Raw genomic sequence first — 20,951 nt, 5'->3', positions numbered from 1 at the left:
TGAACTTTGGTTCTAGACTCTGCAGCAGTGGAAATATATCTTTGAACCTGGAAAGTGTTTTGTATCTTTTAGTGAGATCACTTCTCATATTTCTAAGTTCCTGAAAATATAGCCTGGTCTACTCAGTGACTCCAAGAGAACAACCCCATCATCTCAACAAATCTGCAATGTACTCCCTCTATATCCTTTATTGTGTAATGGGACCAGAATCATACACAATGTTCATAATGTTGTGGTCTCACCAATTAATCAGTGCTGAGGATTCAGTTATTCTTGTCTTACTATCTTGGGCAGGCCAAGAGACCCGTCTACCTAACACCAAGCTCCTGACACATTCTATTCTCATCTCTGTAATGGGAGATTACCAAAATCCTATACAATTACAATTAAAAAATCTTACTGAAATATTATCACAATGAAGGCCAATTTATCATTTGCCTTTCTAATTGCTTTCTGCACTAGCATGGTTTCATTGAGAGCTACTGATTGTCCTTCTTTATAAACCAGTTTCCTCTGTTACATCTCCTGCTTCAGCTGTTGAACAATATAATCCTCAGTCACACTTTTATTACTGACTGACACAACAATTCCAATGATCTACTGACCATCCGGCATTTGCTGGGTCATTTGCTAGTCTTAAATCTGGGTGTGGAGATTCAAATTAACAAAGTCCTGGTCTCTGGAATCTCTTCCTTAGACCTCTCTCAAAGGAAATCAAGGGAAACAATGTTAGCACAGTAAATGGCACTAAGGTTAAAAAAAAAGTATGTTCCTCTTAAATAGCAGAGCAAACATGGGAGTCTGAATTACCTACTCCTGTTTTTACTTCTTCTTCTCAGGCTTTTCTAAGACATTTTAAAATATTTTCTTTCACAGAGTTTTTGGTTAGGCTTGCTAACATCTTTTTGTGTTTTATGCCAAATTTCAGTTAACAATGATTCGATGAAATCAATTATAAAACACAAATGCTAACAATCATGTGCTTCCAGTGTTCATTTAAATTATAGAGAAGCTTTAAAAAAAGATTTAAGATCATTTTAAAATTATTTTTGAAAAATGGAATGATATATATGAAAGAATAATAAATCTTTCTACTTTGAACTGAAGGGAAAATATTACATGTGAAAGAAATTCTGTTAAATCGAAGTTACTCAATGTTCCAAAATATTTCATTTTCAATAGTTTGCTACACACTGAAGAACCTTTTTTAACCCCCCCAAGAAATTATAATGCCTCTCTTCTGTCCATCTGAAAAAAGTATCAACATAATTATCACAGTCTTCAGATTGTGTTTTAAGTTCTTTAAATACACTTGAACATGCAAACAAATTGAAGTAGTCTTAATCATTAGAAACAAAATAATCAAACTGTAATTAATTTGTTTAAAGAAGAATTATGGAGCTATTCCATAAAAATGCTTCATAATATCTCAACCCTTTCCAAAACAGCAGTATGAGATTCTGAAATATAAATGCTCAAATAATTCTACACAGCAATCAATAATTTTTGTCATAACAAGACCTATAATAAGATTTGCACTCCTACCATTCATGATTTTCTGCTTACCCACCATACAACTCTAGTAAAGTTTTCCTCCACTAACAATTTTACCTTCCAGAATCTGTCTTAAAAAATAGATCTATCTTACGATGCAGCATTTCCAAATACTTCATTATATTATGCGATTCTACCAAAGAGTGTGCAAAGGGCAGGCAAAGGATAGGGCATAGTTGTAGCCAGAAGGAGTACAAATGCATTAGGGATGCAAAAATTAAAAAGGGTAGTAAACACAGTACTCAAAGTGTTATATCTCGATGCACGGAGTATAAGAAATAAGGTGACTGACCTTGTTGCACTATTACAGATTCTCAGGTGTAATGTAGTGGCAGTAAATGAATCGTAGCTGAAAGATGGTTGTAATTAGGAGCTAAATGTCCAAGGTTACATGTTGTAATGGAGGGACATGAAAGTAGACAGAAGAGGTGGCGTGGTTCTGTTGGTAAAGAATAGCATCAAATCAGTAGAAAGATGTTACATTGGATTGAAAAATATTGAATCCTTGTGGGTTGAGTTACAAAACTGCAACGGCAAAAGGATCCTGATGGCAGTTATCTAAAGGCCTCCCAACAGTAGCTGGGATGTGGGCCACAGATTACAATAGGAAATAGAAAAGGCATGTCAAAAGGGCAATGTAATGATAGTCATGGGAGATTTCACCATGCAGGTCATTTGGGAAAATCAGGTAGGGAATGCAGGTTAGGTTAGTTAGGAAAATTCAGTCGCTAGGTATACATAGAGAGGTGGTAAATTGGATTAGACATTGGCTCGATGGAAGAAGCCAGAGAGTGGTGGTAGAGAATTGCTTCTCTGAGTGGAGGTCTGTGACTAGTGGTGTACCACAGGGATCAGTGCTGGGTCCATTGTTATTTGTCATCTATATCAATGATCTGGATGATAATGTGGTAAATTGGATCAGCAAGTTTGCTGATGATACAAAGATTGGAGGTGTAGTAGACAGTGAGGAAGGTTTTCAGAGCCTGCAGAGGGACTTGGACCAGCTGGAAAAATGGGCTGAAAAATGGCAGATGGAGTTTAATACTGACAAGTGTGAGGTATTGCACGTTGGAAGGACAAACCAAGGTAGAACATACAGGGTTAATGGTAAGGCGCTGAGGAGTGCAGTGGAACAGAGGGATCTGGGAATACAGATACAAAATTCCCTAAAAGTGTCGTCACAGGTAGATAGGGTCGTAAAGAGAGCTTTTGGTACATTGGCCTTTATTAATCTGAGTATTGAGTATAAGAGCTGGAATGTTATGATGAGGTTGTATAAGGCATTGGTGAGGCCGAATCTGGAGTATTGTGTTCAGTTTTGGTCACCAAATTACAGGAAGGATATAAATAAGGTTGAAAGAGTGCAGAGAAGGTTTACAAGGATGTTGCCGGGACTTGAGAAACTCAGTTACAGAGAAAGGTTGAATAGGATAGGACTTTATTCCCTGGAACGTAGAAGAATGAGGGGAGATTTGATAGAGGTATATAAAATTATGATGGGTATAGAGAGAGTGAATGCAAGCAGGCTTTTTCCACTGAGGCAAGGGGAGAAAAAAACCAGAGGACATGGGTTAAGGGTGAAGGGGGAAAAGTTTAAAGGGAACATTAGAGGGGCTTCTTCACACGGAGAGTGGTGGGAGTATGGAATGAGCTGCCAGACGAGGTGGTAAATGCGGGTTCTTTTTTAACATTTAAGAATAAATTGGACAGATACATGGATGGGAGGTGTATGGAGGGATATGGTCCGTGTGCAGATCAGTGGGACTAGGCAGAAAATGGTTCGGCACAGCCAAGAAGGGCCAAAGGGCCTGTTTCTGTGCTGTAGTTTCTATGCATCTCAAGTGAGTGAGTTTGTTGAATGCCAACGAGATGGCTTTTTGGAGCAGTTTGACATTGAGCCTACCGGGGATCAGCTATACTGGATTGGGTGTTATGTAATGAACAAGAGGTGATTAGGGAGCTTAAGGTAAAAGAACCCTTAGGAAGCAGTGATCGCAGTATGATTGAGTTTAACTTGAAACTTGATAGGGGGAAAGTGAAGTCTGATGTAGCAGCATTTCAGTAGGGTAAAGGAAATTACAGTGGTATGAGAGAGGAGCTGGCCAAAGTAAACTGAAAGGAGATGCTGGCAGAGATGACAGCAGAGCAGCAATGGGTAAAATGAGGAAGGTGCAGGATAGATGTATTCCGAAATCAAAGAAATACTCAAATGGCAAAATATTACAACTGTGGCTGACAAGGGAAGTGGAGGTTATCATACGAGGAACATTTGATAGCTCTAGGTCTGTACTCACTGGAATTTAGAAGGATGTGGGGAGGATCTCATTGAAACCTTTTGAATTTTGAAATGCCTACAGAGAGTGTATATGAAAAGGCTGTTTCCCATGGTGGGGAGGGGGGGTCTAGAACAAGAGGGCACAGCCTCAGGGTAGAGCAGTGTCCATTTAAAACAGACACAGAGTAATTTTCACTAATTTTGCTTCATTTATTCTGACTTTAAAAACTTTCAGACCCCTGCCAAAATGCCACCAAAGATTTGACAATGGCTGGAAAAATTACCTTACTGAACTAATTTAAAAGCTATCTGCCTAACATTATTACTTACCATCAGCTCCAGAGATAACTGGAGTGCCAAAATCTACAATTGCACACCTGATGCATCTGCAAAATAAACTATGTGAAGAATGAGCATTATGTGAGGGGCAACAGGGAACATCCCAAAACTGAAACAGTGATGCTAGGGATTCAGATGTTGAAGAGGATCTCAGTCAATGGTTTTCCATTGTAACTGGACAAGGTGTGCATGTCAGTGGACCAATGTTGAAAAAAAAACAAGAGAGAGGAGCCAGCTAAGAAGCTGCCCGTGAAGATTGTAAAGCAACAGATGGTTGGTTGTCTCGATGGAAATGTTGACTTCACATTAAATTCAAGAAAGTACATGGCGAGAAAGATAGTGCTGATGTTGTCAGTGCAGAAACATGGAAATCTACAAAACTCCCGATTAGCTTCAAAAATTTTATGCAGTTGACATCTACAATGCTGATGAAAACAGGCTTTTGTTTCAAATCATGCCACACAGAATGGTTCCCTTGGCTACAAACATGCAACACTATTAGATTCAAAGAAACTAATGGATCGCATAATGGATCAATTATTTCCATGAGGTGGTCGCACTGATTTTGTTCATTTACAGTTAATCAAAACACAGTAGCGTACACTGGATGAATTCCTCTGTTGATAAATTTTAGGAACGACTACACAGTTTTTCAGTACTGTGGTAGTTTTGATAATGTTCTAATTTGTTCTCTGCATTATTTAAATAATTAATTTGTTATTCAGTTAAACAGTAGCTTGTCTTTTTTATACCCTTTTAACTATTTCCTTGAAGCTTTGGCTACTGAGACAGCCACTTAATTGGCCCAAAATGTACTGATCCCAATGCGTCCCAACTAACCAGAATCTATGCTACTTGGTTTAGTGAGTGTTCAACTAAATTGATACTGGGTTGGGATTTTATCCTTTGAAGATAAGACTGCATCCATACTCTCCAGTGATCAACAGAAGTTAGGTGTTCTGATTGAAACCTAACGTAGACTAACAGATGAGCAGATGTGTCTGGCATGTCTCAAACTGGAATCATAGTCTTAAACTAAGGGATCAGCCATTCAGGACTGCAATAAAACTTCAGTTGAGTACATTTAGAGTACTGCGTAGATTTCTGGTTCCCACATGACAGGAAAGATGTTCTCCAGATGTTGTCTGGATAGGAGCATACTACAGCTATAAGGAGAGGTTGGACAAACTTCTACTGTAATGTTAGAAATTGGTGACCAACCAGATAGAAGTGCATAAAACTCAGAATCAGGTTTATTATCACCGGCATGTGACGTGAAATTTGTTAACTTAGCAGCAGCAGTTCAATGCAATACATAATCTAGTAAAGAGAAAAATAAATAAATAAAATATCATAATAATCAATAAACAAGTAAATCAATTCCGTATATTGAATAGATTTTAAAAAGTGCAAAAACAGAAATACTGTATATTAAAAATAAAAGTGAGGTAGTGTCCAAAGATTCAATGCCCATTTAGGAATCGGATGGCAGAGGGGGAGAAGCTGTTCTTGAATCGCTGAGTGTGTGCCTTCAGGCTTCTGTACCTCCAAGCTGATGGTAACAGTGAGAAAAGGGCATGCCCTGGGTGCTGGAAGTCCTTAATAATGGACGCTGCCTTTATGAGACACCACTCCCGAAAGATGTGCTGGGTGCTTTGTATGCTAGTACCCAAGATGGAGCTGACTATATTTACAACCTTCTGCAGCTTCTTTCGGTCCTGTGCAGTAGCCCCTCAATATCAGACAGGGATGCAAACACAAAATAATCTGCAGATGCTGGGGTCAAAGGGACAGGGATGCAGCCTGTCAAAATGCTCTCTACAGTACAACTATAGAAATTTTTGAGTGTATTTGTTGACATGCAAAATCTCTTCAAACTCCTAAGCAAGTATAGCGGCTGTCTTGTTTTCTTTATAACTACATCAATATGTTCGGACCAGGTTAGATCCTCAGAGATCTTGACACCCAGGAACTTGAAGCTGCTCACTCTCTCCACTTCTGATCCCTCTATGAGGATTGGTATGTGTTCCTTCGTCTTACCCTTCCTGAAGTCCACAATCTGCTCTTTACGTGAGCCATCAATAGGAAAGGTAGTCAGAGGCTGTTTCCCAGGGTGGAAATCCCAGAGCAAAGGTGAAAAAGTTTAAAGGAGTAGCAGGTGCCAGAGATAATGGTAGTAAATATGATAGTTTTGTTTAAGAGGCATTTAGAGAGACAAATGAACATGTGGGAAATAGAAGAATACAGAAGATGTGAAAACAGGTGGAATTAGCTGGACTAGCATTATGGGCACTGCAGACTTGGTGGACCAAAAGATTTGTTCCGCTGCAGTACTGTTGTATATTCTATGAAACAGGAATAGACTCAGTCCCTGAGTGTATTCAGGATTAAAGTTGTAAGGGATCAAGGGATATGGCATTAAGAGTATGAAAGTGGCACTGAGATAAGAGATGATCATACTGAATAGAACTGCAAATACAAGAGGACAAAGCCTACTTTGTTTCTATTTCTTATTTAAGCTCACAGAAATACAGAACAGATTCCAACAATAATACATTTGTAGATGATTCTGATAAATAAAATTTATGATCATCCATTAGTAGGTTCTCTTCATGTCTAAACATGACAGGTTTACCAAATGGTAAAAGTTTTAATGTTTGAAATTGTACAAATTTATGGACAATGAGTTGCAAATGTTTTCTGGATTATTAAATACACTAACAATGCAAAACGCTGGGGTGGGGGGGGGCGGGGAGAACAGGTGGACAGGCATCATCTCAGAAAGGGAAATAATTAACATTTTTGCTCATGGACCCTTCACCAGAATTGAAAGAACTGGTCACCCCCACCTTCCAAGCCACTTAACTAACTTGTTTTCTCTCTCAGTTATGATGATCTCCTGAGCTTTTAAAACATTTTCTGCTTTACTTCAAATTTCCAGCATCTGTAATTTCTTTAAATTACCTTAATTCAAACCATATGTAATAAATTTAACTGAGAAACATATTAGTCTGAATCATCATGAAAAGAATTGCAGTCTAATCCAGGATCTAAAATTACAATTACTTGCAAAAGTCTAGTATATTTTCCAATTCAAAAAATTATTTTATAATTGTCAGCATCTTCACAAATATACATTTACAAAACATACCTTGCAAACAGTTTCAGCATCCCAAGGCAGAATAGTTCTCAAATCAATTACATCACAGGAGACTCCCAATTTTTCCTGAGCCATGCTGGCCACCTCTTTCATTACATGAACCTATACATAAATAAAAATTAATTAAGAATAGTTGTCAATAAGATTATATTTAAATTTTCATTGATCACAGAGACCATGGATGAATTGACCATTGGCAAGTTTCTCTCTCTCATTTTTTCTTTGGCCATCTTTCCCTATTTTTATCTTTTGTGATTTTCCAATATTTCAATACTCCCTTCACAACCACTTTCCGTAGAATTCTTAAGTGTTTTCTCATATTCCATTTTACTAGAGCTAAAGTAGATAAAACAAGAACTTATCAATATTTGCAATAGTGGAAAGTATGATTTGAAATTCTATTAAAATTTGTAAGCTACTTCTGCTCTCATTCTTGATAGACAGTAATTGTAAATTACATTTTTACTTAAGGTACAGAAAATCTCAATATCGTACATGGCGAAGCTTGCAGGTGACTGACAGACTGTATAAAGTAAAGAATATAGTGCACTGCATTTGCTAAGTATCAATATTTTTGCATATTAAGTTCACTAATTCTAGTTAAGAATATGAGCATAAATCTTTAAACAAATCGTAAAAAGCTGTATTCTACACAAAACTGGATACACATCAACCTAATTTATGACATATCCAACACCAAGAGCTGCATCCACATCCACCACTGGATATACGATGTCATTTGTACTGAAACACAAGCATCTTTACACTACGAGTTCCTATTAACTAAGATATGAACTACTGTTAAAAGGTAAAGAGATGTCTATCAAGTGGGAGAGACGCTTTTAAAAATGAGATAGGGAGAGTTAGGGTCAAGATGTTCCTGTTTAGAGTAAAGGGCAAGTCTGACAGGGTTAAGGAAACCTGGTTGATGAGGAATGCTCAGGTTCTGGTCAGGAAAAAGGAAGCTGGGATCAACCAAATCCCTTGAGGAGTATAACAGATGTATGACAACACTTAAGGAAATCAGGTGGGCAACAAGGGACCATAGAATATCGTTGGCAGATAAAGTAAAAGAGATTCCTAAGAGATTCAATTTGATTAGGGGAAGATTTAGTCCCACTAAGGATCAGTGTAGTCATATATGTGTGGAACCACAGCTCAACATGCTCTTAATATGAATATGCTCATCTGTATTTATTGCAAAAGCGGTCATGGAAGACAGAGTCATTTGTAATATTACTTAAAAAAAGTTCCATACAGAAAATATTACAAAAATTAAGAAAAGCGTCATAGATTTTTTTTACCATTAATTTGATTCTTGTCATTTGATAATACAGAAAACAATCGTTAAAATGTACTGCATGGACAAAACACACTGTAATAAAAAAAGATATGTGTACAGTGTATCAAATTTAAAGATTTCTCTGACAAATCTCATTTTAGAATGTTAATGATAAACAACCCTGTAATAAGTATATGAAAGCAGAGTCAAACACAAAAATATTAATATTTACTGCAAGCTAGCTGATGAATAAAGCACATTTAATAACCAAAGTATTATTGAAGTTAGAAACTGGATAAATATCAATCACCACAATGATTTTTCTTATGCTGTTACTCATTCATACACAATTTGCAGTCCTTTTTTGAAATGTGTCAGCATTTTGGCAGTTTGAGTGAAATATCAGAAGAAAAATCAGCTGAAAGCTTACATTCATAGAATGATACAGAACAGAAAGACAATCACAGAATTATATACCGCAAAAACGAACACTGTAACCTCACTTATCCATGCCAACAAAAATGCCTATCTGCACTAATGCTATTTGCGCATGTCTGGCCCATATCCCTCTAAATCTTGCCTAGGCATGTATCAATGTTTTTATAAACATTGTATCTGTAGCTTTCTCTACCTCTGGAATGGAGGGAGATGGGGGGTGGGGGGGGGTGGCGAGGGATGACCAGAGGGCGAGGGATGACAGAGAGAGAATGTTAGAGTCAGTGACATAGAGCTAGAGACATATAGATAGACAAAGAAAGAGATAGGTAGATTTAGAGAGATAGAGATTGAGATGGAAAGATATAAAGAGAAAATGCCAGCAACAGCATGGCAGTTTTAAGTTATTATATATTAAATGTTTCAGAAGAAATAGATCAGTCTCCAAGCCAGAGTTCCACTTTAAAAATATAATCAATGATCATTTAGCAGACATCCCACCTCTGCCGGAAGTTCCGGGAGTCTCCCGCATATCAGTAGTGGCTCCCTGATGCCCGGAAATTATATACAATATCCCGGAAATAGATTTTTTTTTGACAGGGAGAGGGAGAGGGAGAGGGAGAGTGAGCATCCTGATTGGTCTCTCTTCGTGCTAAGAGTGGTCCCCAACCACCGGGCTGCGAGGAAACAATGTGATTTGGCGATATGAAACGATATGAGTCAGCTGCACCTTTCCTCATTCCCTGTCACATTCCCTGTTGAATTTTAACACACGCTAGGTCATCAGTGACCCGAGACGAGCAAAGGAATGGGTCCGTGACCCATTAGTGAATGTCCCCGGTGAATCATCCATGTCAGTGCGGGAAAAAGATCAACTCCTCGAGCTTGCAAATGACGGCAGGCTGCAAAGTATGTTTGACATAACATCTCCGCCGACATTCTGGATCAAAGACAAGGCTGAATATCCTGAGATAGCCACGAAAGCACTGAAAACGTTGCTTCCATTTCCAACATATCTCTGCAATGAATGCAACGAAAACTAAATTGCGGAATAGACTGGACATAAGGAACCCCCTTCGAGTATCGCTGTCTCCCCTCACCCCTCGATGGGACCGTCTTGTTGCAGGAAAACAAGCCCAGGGCTCGCACTGATTCAGCAATATTGGTGTGTTGCAATGATTTTATATGTTCATACAGGGAAAATATGTGCTGTGTGTTTAATATCCAAACGTTACTTAAAATGTTATGATGCGATTGACTTATCACCTATATTCTGGTTGTGATTAACACCCCTGCCCCCGGTCGGCCGGTCCGCAAGAATATTGTCAATATTAAACCGGTCTGCGGTGCAAAAACGATTGCGACCCCCTGCTAAGTAGACCTATAAGTTTTCTCTGTGTGCGGGCTTTACAGTCGACCTCAAAAATAATGACAGTCTTGCTCGCTGCACTATTTGCAACAGTGACTTTTCTATTGCCCATGGTGGGTTAAAATGTAAAAGACACATTGAGGTGAGTTTAACAGGTGTCATTCGTTCATTAGCATAGCTAATGTTATTTAAACTAGCTGGCTGGCTGCTAAGGAGCTACGCTATTGATGTCCTACGTGATGAGGCCAAACTCCCTGTAGACTTGCTTAAAGTTGTAATAGAATAAACATGATAATATAATATAAGTACATATTTTAATGTCACATTTTCTGCATACATATACCCAGCTTGGTTTATAGATTAAACAAAGTATTACATACGCCCTTGGATGGGGTTGCGGGGGACGGAGGTGCTACCTCCCTGAAATGAGTTTTTGCAGGGTGGGATGTCTGATTTAGCCAAAGACAATTATAAAACACTTTCTCATTTCTTCCAGTTATTCTAAAATTTACCTTAACCGTTACAAGCTTGCACAATAATCTCTAACACTATATCAATGATTGCACTAATCACAACTTATTTAAAATTATCTTGCAGCTCTGCTCAGGCACATTTACCAAAAAGGGAAAATATGCACAGCAATAGATATGATGAGGAAAATATTAATACTGTCGGCCCTCCTTATCCGCGAATTCCGCATGCGCGAATTCAACCACCGCAAATCGAGAAAACCCACAAGTTCTCTTCCAGCACTTGCTGTTCGAGCATGTACAGACTTTTTTTTTCTTGTCATTATTCCTTAAACAATACAGTATAACAACTATTTTACATAGCATTTACATTGTATTAGGTATTGTAAGTAATCTAGAGACGAATTAAAGTATACAGGAGGATGTGCGTAGGTTATCGTGGATCGGGATTTAAAAAAAACTGCAGTTTTCTTACTAAGTCGGAAGAGGTACATCCCGTATTATTTAGCGTCAGTTAGTCAAACGTTTGTCTTAGTATATAGTATATATTTTACCTTTCTATGTATATAAAATACTTAAGAAATGCATGTTTCAGTGCCAGGTTCGGAAACAGAAGTTTCCGAGTTCGGTCCAGTGACAGATTGTTCCCGAGTTCGATCCAGTGACAGACCACTCCCGAGCGTGCTGTCCATCCCTGTCGGGTTGATGTGGAGGATCCAAAACCCAAAACCCCAAAACCCAATAATTAAACCACTGCATTGCTTAGTAATAATTGTAGCTTTAATCGGGCACGGCCTTTCTCATTTTATCCTTTAAAATTGTTCTGATCGTTGACCGACTATAGCCCAACGCTTTTCCAATGACCAATGGCATTTCACCTCTTTCTGATCGCTTTATTATTTCCACTTTATTTTCAATCGTGATCGTGATTATTTTCGTGAACAGAAACACTGCAGATTCAGAGCTCCACCGCTGGGTTCTAATGCCCACTGCACTGAGACAGGTTAAATAAGGTCTGGGGTTCCGCTGGGTCCTAAGATCCACCACATTGAGACAGGTTGAATAAAGGACTTGAGCATCCGCGTTTTTTGGTATCCGCGAGGGGTCCCGGAACCATTCCTCGCGGATAAGGAGGGCCAACTGTATATCATACAATCCATGTGAAATGCTGTTCAACTTACTTTAATAGACCAATTGTCCATATTCAATTGTACAACCAAGCTGTACTTTTCAGTCTTCACACATTTTGCTACTTCAATGCCTTTTCATGGACTCTGTACTATTTTAATATATTTACATAACTCACTCAACCAATGAGATAGACACAAAATAGAAAAAGAAATTGCAAGTTCCTACCAGAATATTCAATGGCTGCAACAACAGAGTACCAAGTTACACAATCACAAAGCAAACTGAATGTACAGGCCAAAAGTCTGAGCAATTAGTACCCATTTACATTCATACCATTTTACTCTCCACACATTCCCAACTACTCCTCATAAGATATCCCAGCACCCACCAGGGGTAAATTACAATGATCAATTGTCAAGCAGCATGCACAGCTTGGAGATGATGAATAACATTAGACCACCCTGGAGAATCTCATTCAATCGCAGACAACACCCAAGGTGAGGACTGAATCCGAGTCTCTAGAGCTGTGACGCAGCAGCTCTAGCAGCTGAGCCCCGAGGTCACCCAATTCAAATAGAATCTCTACCAGCTTCTACACCAAACAGAACTTGGGAGCCAGAGTAAAGCAAAATTTTTCCACAAAAAACTAGATATAGTAAGAGGAGAGTTTAAACATACAATGTGTTTGTGTAAATCCAATCTTAGTAAATCAACAGGCAAGTTAACCAACAAAGTCTAGCATACCAAATCATTTTCACTGTCTATCAGAAAGTTGTAATATGGACAAATTTCATTAGTTAATATCCAGGAAATATAACACCTCATTTGATTAATCTTTAGATACTGTTAAAAATCCCACCATTCCAAGTTACTATTTTCCCTTTAGAAAAGTGATAAGCACAGAAAAAAAGATAAATATCATTCTTTGCATCTGAAATCATGACAGATTACTTCTTCTGGATCTCTCTGTAGTATTGACTGTACAGCTATTACATTCTCTCCCCTCTTTTCAATCTGGGGAATACTTAAACATCCAAATTAAGTTTTCCTGTCAAATATCTGATAATATCCAGTCTTCCTCTCCTTCACTACTTTACGATGCACTTCAAACTCTACTGTATTGATTTTACACTTGGTCAACACCAGGATTGTGGATTTCAGGAAGAACCTGTGAGAACACACACCAGTTCTCACTGAGGGATCAGCAGTGTTAAGTTCCTTGGGCCAACACATTGATGCGATCATGAAGGCAGCACGCATGGCATTTGAGGAGAGTTGGTATGTCACCAAAGACACTAAATTTTTACAGATGTACAATGCAGAACATTCTGACAAGCTGCATCACAGCCTGGCATGCAGAATCCAATGCACAGAATTGCGAGAGATGATATGTGCTTTCAGGTTTTCGTATGCTCTGCCTGATGGAAGAGGGGAGAAGAGAGAATTCTATGGTGGGATGAATCTCGCCTCCACACAGCTGATGAATCCAAAGGAATGGCAGAGACTGATCCAGTTTGGCACGAGTGCCATCGCAGGAGTTGTCAGTCAGCACTGAACTTTACGTGGGACTGCTTTAGCATTTTTTCTTGGGATTTACTTACAAAGCCTTCCCCATGAATGGGTATAGCCACAAGACAGTGGAGATTTGAGCTGCCCACCAGAGCTGAGAAGCCTCATCTGCCCGAAGTGACTGCTTTTAAGACACCAGTAACCCAGTTTGCCCCTTCTCCTGTCAGTAGAAACTATTCCGCCGGGCTTAGCAGTTAAGCCACAAGGTAAAGGCCAGAAACTGGACATGGTTGTCAAACGCTATTTGAGACACTCGCCATGGGGAGCATTTAATTGGTATTGGGAGCTTACCCCACTAACACCCCTCTGGCTATATGAACCTTAAAGAAGTATGTAAATATATATAGAAGCAATAAAGGAGAGGCTGGTTCCTGTGACATGCTGGGTAGTGCCCACAACTCTCCGTAGTTTCTTATGGTCAAGAGCACAGCAGTTGCTATACCGAGCCATGATGCATTGAGATAAGATGCTTTCTAAGGTGCATTGATAAAAACTGGTGAGCTATCTTGGCCTTAACGTCTATGTGGTTGGACCAGGACAACAGGCTATCGGTGATATTTACTCATAGGAACTAGAAACTATCAGCCCTCTCGACCTTAACACCTTTGATATAGGCAGGAGCATGTGCACCGCCACCACTTCAGGAGTCAATTACTATCTTTTGCTTTGCTGACATTGAGGGAAAGGTTGACGTCATGACACAATGTTACTAAGCACTCTGTATCGACACACCAATATTTGAGATATAGCACACTATAGTGGTAACATCTGCAAACTTGTAAATGGAGTTAGAGCAGAATCTGGCCACATAGTCAGAGGTGTATGGGGTACAAAGCAAGGGGGTTGAAAACACAACCCTGGTGGAGCACTAGTGTTTAGAATAATCATGGTGGAGGTGCTACTGTTTATCCTTATAGACTGTAGTCTGTTGGTCAGGAAGTCCAGGATTTAGTTGCAGAGGAAGGTAGCACACATCTTTATTTTTAATGTTCAGACAATTCTTTCTCCAAGATCTACAACAGATATCAACTGCTCACATGGGATGTTACTTCTTCAGAATTACTGTACAACCAAGATACCAAGCAACACTGGTAGGTAAGGAAATAATCAGCTGCTCTGATTTATTCCATTTTATATTTTTAAAATATACAGTGAAGGCTCTGTTCTATAATACTCCCTAGTATTTTTATTTAACTTGGAATCAATTTTACACAGCCATGTACAAACTGATACATTTTTATTGAATTAAAAAAAATCACCATAGTTATATATTAACAGTTCCTTTTTCTTTAACAAAACCACTGAATATTAAAATTAAGTCAAAACAATAAACATAGTGTTCTTCCGAAAAAAAAATCAAATGCTGACCTGAGTTCCCCAAGCAACAAGGGTCACATCATTTCCCTCTTGAAGAACTTCTGCTTGTGAAAGAGGGATTTGATAAGCCTCCACAGGAACTTGTTCCACTGAGTAAATGAAAAAAAATAAAAGAACATTAACGTGTCCACTTGTTCACCAACCCAACACAATATATAGTACTCAGATATTAGTTTATTCTACTGCATAGAAAATGAAGTTCTCAAGTGCTCATTAAAAATGTGAACTATATGAAAAATATTTCTTAAGAATTCGTTAAATAAATAGATAAAAAAAAAATCGGACTTCTTTGTGCAGTTATAAAAAACAAGTAGCATTTTCTTGAAGATTTATTGCTATTCATTTGGTGATCACCAAGTCTTCAGAAACTAAATAAAGCAGGGAAGCTTTTCTGTGAGAACTACAGTAGTGTAGTGGCTGGCACAAAACTTTTCATTACCAGCAACCAGGTTCAATTTCTGCCACGGCCTGTAAGGAGTTTGAGACCACATGGGTTTTCTACGAGTGTTCCCATTTCCTGTGATCAGGCTGGGGTTGAACTGGGTGATTGCTGGGTGACGCAGCTCAAAGGGCCGGAAGAGCCTCATCCACGCTGAGTCTAACTAAGTAATTAAACAAGCAAGCAAATAAATAAATAAGTAACAAATAAAAAGGGAACTCAAGACCATATCAAAAGGTTTTTGGATAACCAGCAAATCAGCAAATTCAGAATTAAATCAATGGAATGTTTTGTCCAACTCTTCCTATTCTTTAAATCCAGTTGTTTTCTAACTTTTCCCAGTTCTGACCTGAAACATTCAGTCTCCTTTCTCACCAAAGATCATGCTAGGTCAGCTGAATATCCCCAGCATTTTCTGCTTTAAAAGCACTACAAAATTTTTGCCATAAACTTTCTATATAATACAAATTATCCTGAAAAGTAATAGCAATTGTTATAAAAATTAATAAATTCCATGCTTCATAATTTAACAATCCTAACATATACAACACTGCCATCATCTGTTATAGTATAAATGGCCACTGATAAATAGAACTGACCACAGGCATGATTTTATGTGCCATAAGCTACTTAAATACACTATAACCCAAAGTCCAATTTTCTAATAGGATACCCTGACCCTAAATACACTCTATAAATATTATGCAACATTGATACGTTCCTTTTCTTGTGTATTTTGGCTGGTGTTGTGTTGTCTTCTGCATATCCAGTATACCAATGTAATAGCAGTAGAGTTCCAAAAACCACTGATTTACTTACACAAGCAACTTTCTACAAAAAAAATACAATTGATGCACAGAGTATTTTTCTCTATTACACCACAGTTATTTATTTGCCTAACTGCAATCAAAAACCAGGCAGCCATTAATAAAACTCCAAGACCAATCACCGTTGGTAAAGAACGAAATCAAATCCTTAGAATGACATGACATAGGATAGGAAGCTGTAGAATCTTTCCGGGTAAGGTTAAGAAACGTCAAGGGTAAAAAAATCCTGATGGGAGTTATATTCCGAAAAGTAGCCAGGCTGTGGGGTACAAATCACAATGGAAGATAGAAAAAAATATATAAAAAGGGTAATGTTATGATAGACATGGGGGATTTCAATATACAGGTAGCTTAGGAAAATCAAGAGGTGCTGGATCTCAGAGATTGAATTTGTAGAATGCCTTAGAGATGGCTTTTTAGAGCTCTTCGTAGTTGAGCCCACTAGGGAAAAGGAAATTCTGGATTGAGTGTTATATAATGAACCAGATTTGATGAGGGAGCTTAAGGTAAAGGAACCCACAGGAGCCAGTGATCAAAATATGAGAGAATTCACACTGCAGTGTGAGAGGGAGAAGATTAAGTCAGACATGTCTGCATTACAGACGAGTAAAGGGAATTGCAGAGGTTTGAGAGAGGAGCTGGCCAAAGTTAATTGGAAGGGGACTCTATAAGGGAAGACGGCAGAACAGCAATGACTGGAGTTTCTGGGAGCAATTCAGAAGAAGCAGGATTGATACATCACAAAAATCAAAAAGTATTCCAAAGGGAGGATGACGCAACCTTGGCTGACAAGGGAAGTCAAAGACAGCAATAAAGCAAAAGTGAGAGAATAAAATATGGCAAAAATTTGTGGGAAATTAGAAGATTGGGAAGCTTTTAAAAACTAACAGAAGGTAACTAAAAATGCCACAAGAACAGAAAAGATGAAATATTAAGGTAAGCCAGCCAATAATATAAAAGAGGATATCAAAAGTTTTTTTTTAGATCTATAACGAGTAAAAGAGAAGCAAGAGTGATATTGGACCACTACAAAATGTCACTGGAATGGGGACAAAGTAATGGCAGACAAAGAAATGGCAAATATAATAAGTATTTTGCATTAGTTTAACAGTGGAAAACGCTAGCAGTATGCCAGAAATTCGAGAGTGCCAGTGGGCAGAAGTGACTGTAGTTGCTATTACTAAGGAGAAGGTGCTTAGGAATCTGAAATGTCTAAAGCTAGATAAGTCACCTAGACCAGATGGACTGCACAATAGGGTGCTAAAAAAGGAAGCTGAAGAGATGATGGAGACACTAGTAATTATCTTTCAAGAATCACTAGATTCTGGAAAGGTTCCAGAGAACTAGAAAATTGCAAATGTCACTCCACTCTTTAAGAAGGGATGCAGGCAAAAGAAAGGAAATTATAGATCAGTTAACTTGACTTCAATGGTTGGTAAGAAGCTGGAGTTCATTATTAAGGATGAGGTTTCAGGGTACTTGGAGGCACATGATAATAGCTCAAAGTTAACATGGGGGAAATCTTGCCTGTCAAGTCTGTTTGAGGAAATAACAGGTAGGAAGAATCAGTGGATATTGCATTTTCAGGAAGGCTTTGACACAGTGCCGCACATGAGGCTGCTTAACAAACTAAGAACCCTTGGTGTTAAGGGAAAGATACTAGCAAGGATAGAAGATTAGCTGACAGCAGAATGCAAAGTGGGAATAAAGAGGGCCTTTTCTGGTTGGCTGCAAGTGACTAGTGGTGTTCCTCAGGGATCAGTATTGGTACTGCTGCTTTTCACATTTGATTGTCAATGATTTAGATAATGGAACTGATAGCTTTGTGGCAAAGTTCTGATTGGCTGCCATAGACTAGTGTTGCTTCACAGGAATCAGTGTTTGACCACTTCTTTTCAAGTTGGATGTCAAAGATTTGAGTGATGGAATTGATGGCTTTGTAGTCATATTTGCGGATGATTCGATGAAAGGTGGAGGGGCTAGTATTGCTGAGGAGACAGGGACTAAAACAGATTAGAAGAATGAATAAAGAAGTGGCAGATGGAATATAGTGAAGTGTATCGTCATGCACTTTGGTAGATGGAATAGAGGCATAGACTATTTTCTAAACAGGGAGAACATTCAAAAATCAGAGGTGGAAATGAATTTGGGAGACCTTGTGCAGAATCCCCTAAAGGTTAATTTGCAGATTTGAGTTTGTGGTAGTGAAATCAAATGCAATGCCAGCAATGCATTCAAGAGGCCTAGCATACAAAAACAAGGATGTAATGCATCAGTCAGACCATACTGGAGAACACGGTGAGCAATTTGGGCTCCTTATCTGAGAAAAGATGTGCTGGCATTGGAGAGGGTCCAGAGGAGGTTCACGAGAATGATTCCAAGAATGAAAGGCTTGACGTATGAGAAGCATTTGATGGCTCTGGGCCTGTACTTGCTGGAGTTCAAAGATCTTAATAGAGTGGATGTGGAAAGGATGTTTCCTCTAGTGGACAAGACTAGGACCAGAGAGCACAACCTCAGAAAAGAGAGCATCCATTTAGAACAGAGATGGAGGTATATCTTTAGCCAGAGGGTAGTGAATCTATGTAAATAATTGCACAGACAACAGTGGAGGCCAAATCACTGGATATATTTAAAGTGGAGTTTGATAGGTTCTCGATTAATAAAGGTACCAAGTAAGGGGAGAAGAAAGGAGAATGGGATTGAGAGGCATAATAAACCAGCCATGATGGTATGGCAGAGTGTACCCGATGAGCTAAATGGCCTAATTCTGCTCCTCTGTTTTATGGTCTTTGCTTGGTCTCAAAACTGTGGCAAACATACAGTGCACAAATTTATTGCCTGTGAAGGAAAATCTGAGATTACATTTGCTTACAAATCAGTATCAAATCCAAAAAGGAAAATAACTAATTAGCATATATCACATTGTTAATATTAACAAAAAGTTCCCAGAAAAAAATGCAATTTATTATCTAAAACCAATTGCTTTTCATTCATCTGCAGAATTCCTCATGTTTGTGTTTCTCTTTCAATCTGTAAACTTAGCTGAATCAAGATACTTCAAACACTACAAAAGGAGGTTGTTTATGAATGTTAAAACCAGGTGGCTTAAACAGGCATCATTCCTGGAGATCTACAAAGTTTATATTTGAGTCAGAGGAACAGAATGTCCCGCTTTTGGAATTAACTACTGCAGCTAAGGTACAGCTATAATCAATTCACCAGTAGCAGTTGTTATTCAAAGATTTGGAATAAGCTTCTTCAGTAGCTTCTCCACTGAATATTCAGAAATATCAGTACATTTACAATTCTTTGAGCATTAAGCACCAATAAGCTCTTATTTTAAATCACTAAACTTATTTTTTGTATTTAAAAAAAGACCCATTTGAAGTACAATGCATCTACCAATTGAAACTATAAAGCTATAAGAATTATCTTTAGAGTTGAACACGTATTGCTGAACCTTCATCTTTAATGGAATTTTATACCCGATGTCACAACGGGAGCAATATCAGCAGGACATCTCAGAGTTCAGACACCACTGCAAAACTATGTCCATAAGATCATAAAACACAAGGAGCAGGATTAGGCCATTCAGCCCATTGAGGCTGCTCCACCATTCTATCATGGTTGATCCCAGATCCCACTCAACCCCATCCCACATACCTTCTCACATACCGATCAACAAACGAACAACTTCTGCCTTAAGTACATGTGGGACAGCATTCCACAGATTACTCCCCTCTGGCTCAAAAAATTCCTTATTTCTGTTCTAAAGGGTCGCCCCTCAATTTTGAGTCTATGCCCCCTAGTTCTGGATATCCCTGCCATAGGAAACATCCTCTCCAATCTATCTTTTCAACATTTGGTAAGTTTCAATGAGATCCCCCTACATTCTTCTAAATTGCAGTGAGTACAGACCCAAAGCTGCTAAACACTCTTCATATGTTAACCCTTCATTCCCAGAATCATCCTCGTGAACCTCCTCTGGACTCTCTCCAATGACAACACATCCTTTCTGAGATATGGGTCCCAAAACTGCTGACAGTTATAGTCAGACTAGTGTCTTATAAACGCTCAGCATCATCTCCCTGCTTTTATATTCTATTCCCTGGAAATAAATGCCAACATTGCATTTTCCTTCTTTACCACAGACTCAACCTGTAAATTAACCTTTTGGGAGTCTTGCAGAAGGACTCCCAAGTTCCTCTGCACCTCTAATGTTTGAATCTTCCCCCATTTAGATAATAGTCCACACTATTGTTCCTTTTATCAAAATGCATTATCATACATTTCCCAACACAATATTCAATTTGTCATTTTTTTGATCAATTTCCAAATTGTCTAAATCCTGCTGTAAACGTAACGCTTCCTCAGCACTACCTACCCCTCCACCTATATTCATATCATCTGCAAACTTTGCCACAAAACCATCAGTTCCATTATCTGAATCATTGACAATCAATGCGAAAAGCAGTAGTCCCAATACTGATCACTGAGGAGCACCACTAGTCACTGGCAGCCAACCAGAAAAAGCCCCTTTTATTCCCACTCGCTGCCTCCTGCCTGTCAGCCATTCTGCTAGTCATGCTAGTATATTTCCTATAACGCCATAGGATTTTATTTTGTTAAGCAGTCTCATGTGTGGCATCTTATCAAACATCTTCTGAAAATCCAAGTAGATGACATCCACTGCTTCTCCTTTGTCTACCGTGCTTGTCACT

The 20,951-nt window shown here is 38.6% G+C and overlaps 1 protein-coding gene across 1 annotated transcript in view; it reads right to left on the bottom strand.

Annotated features, from left to right (window-relative positions):
* Positions 1 to 20,951, bottom strand: part of bckdhb (branched chain keto acid dehydrogenase E1 subunit beta) — a 254,524-nt gene that overhangs the window by 151,876 nt on the left and 81,697 nt on the right. The window contains exons 7-8 of the mRNA XM_063040340.1: positions 14,953 to 15,050; positions 7,320 to 7,430 (exon numbers count right to left, since the gene is read on the bottom strand). Coding sequence (XP_062896410.1) covers positions 7,320 to 7,430; positions 14,953 to 15,050 — 209 coding nt within the window. The remainder of the gene's footprint in view (positions 1 to 7,319; positions 7,431 to 14,952; positions 15,051 to 20,951) is intronic.

This window comes from Mobula hypostoma, chromosome 2 (assembly GCF_963921235.1).
Source record: "Mobula hypostoma chromosome 2, sMobHyp1.1, whole genome shotgun sequence".
Taxonomy (NCBI): Eukaryota; Metazoa; Chordata; class Chondrichthyes; order Myliobatiformes; family Myliobatidae; genus Mobula; species Mobula hypostoma.
The sequence above is the reverse complement of the archived record's forward strand: the minus strand, read 5'-3'. Positions and strand labels throughout refer to the sequence as shown.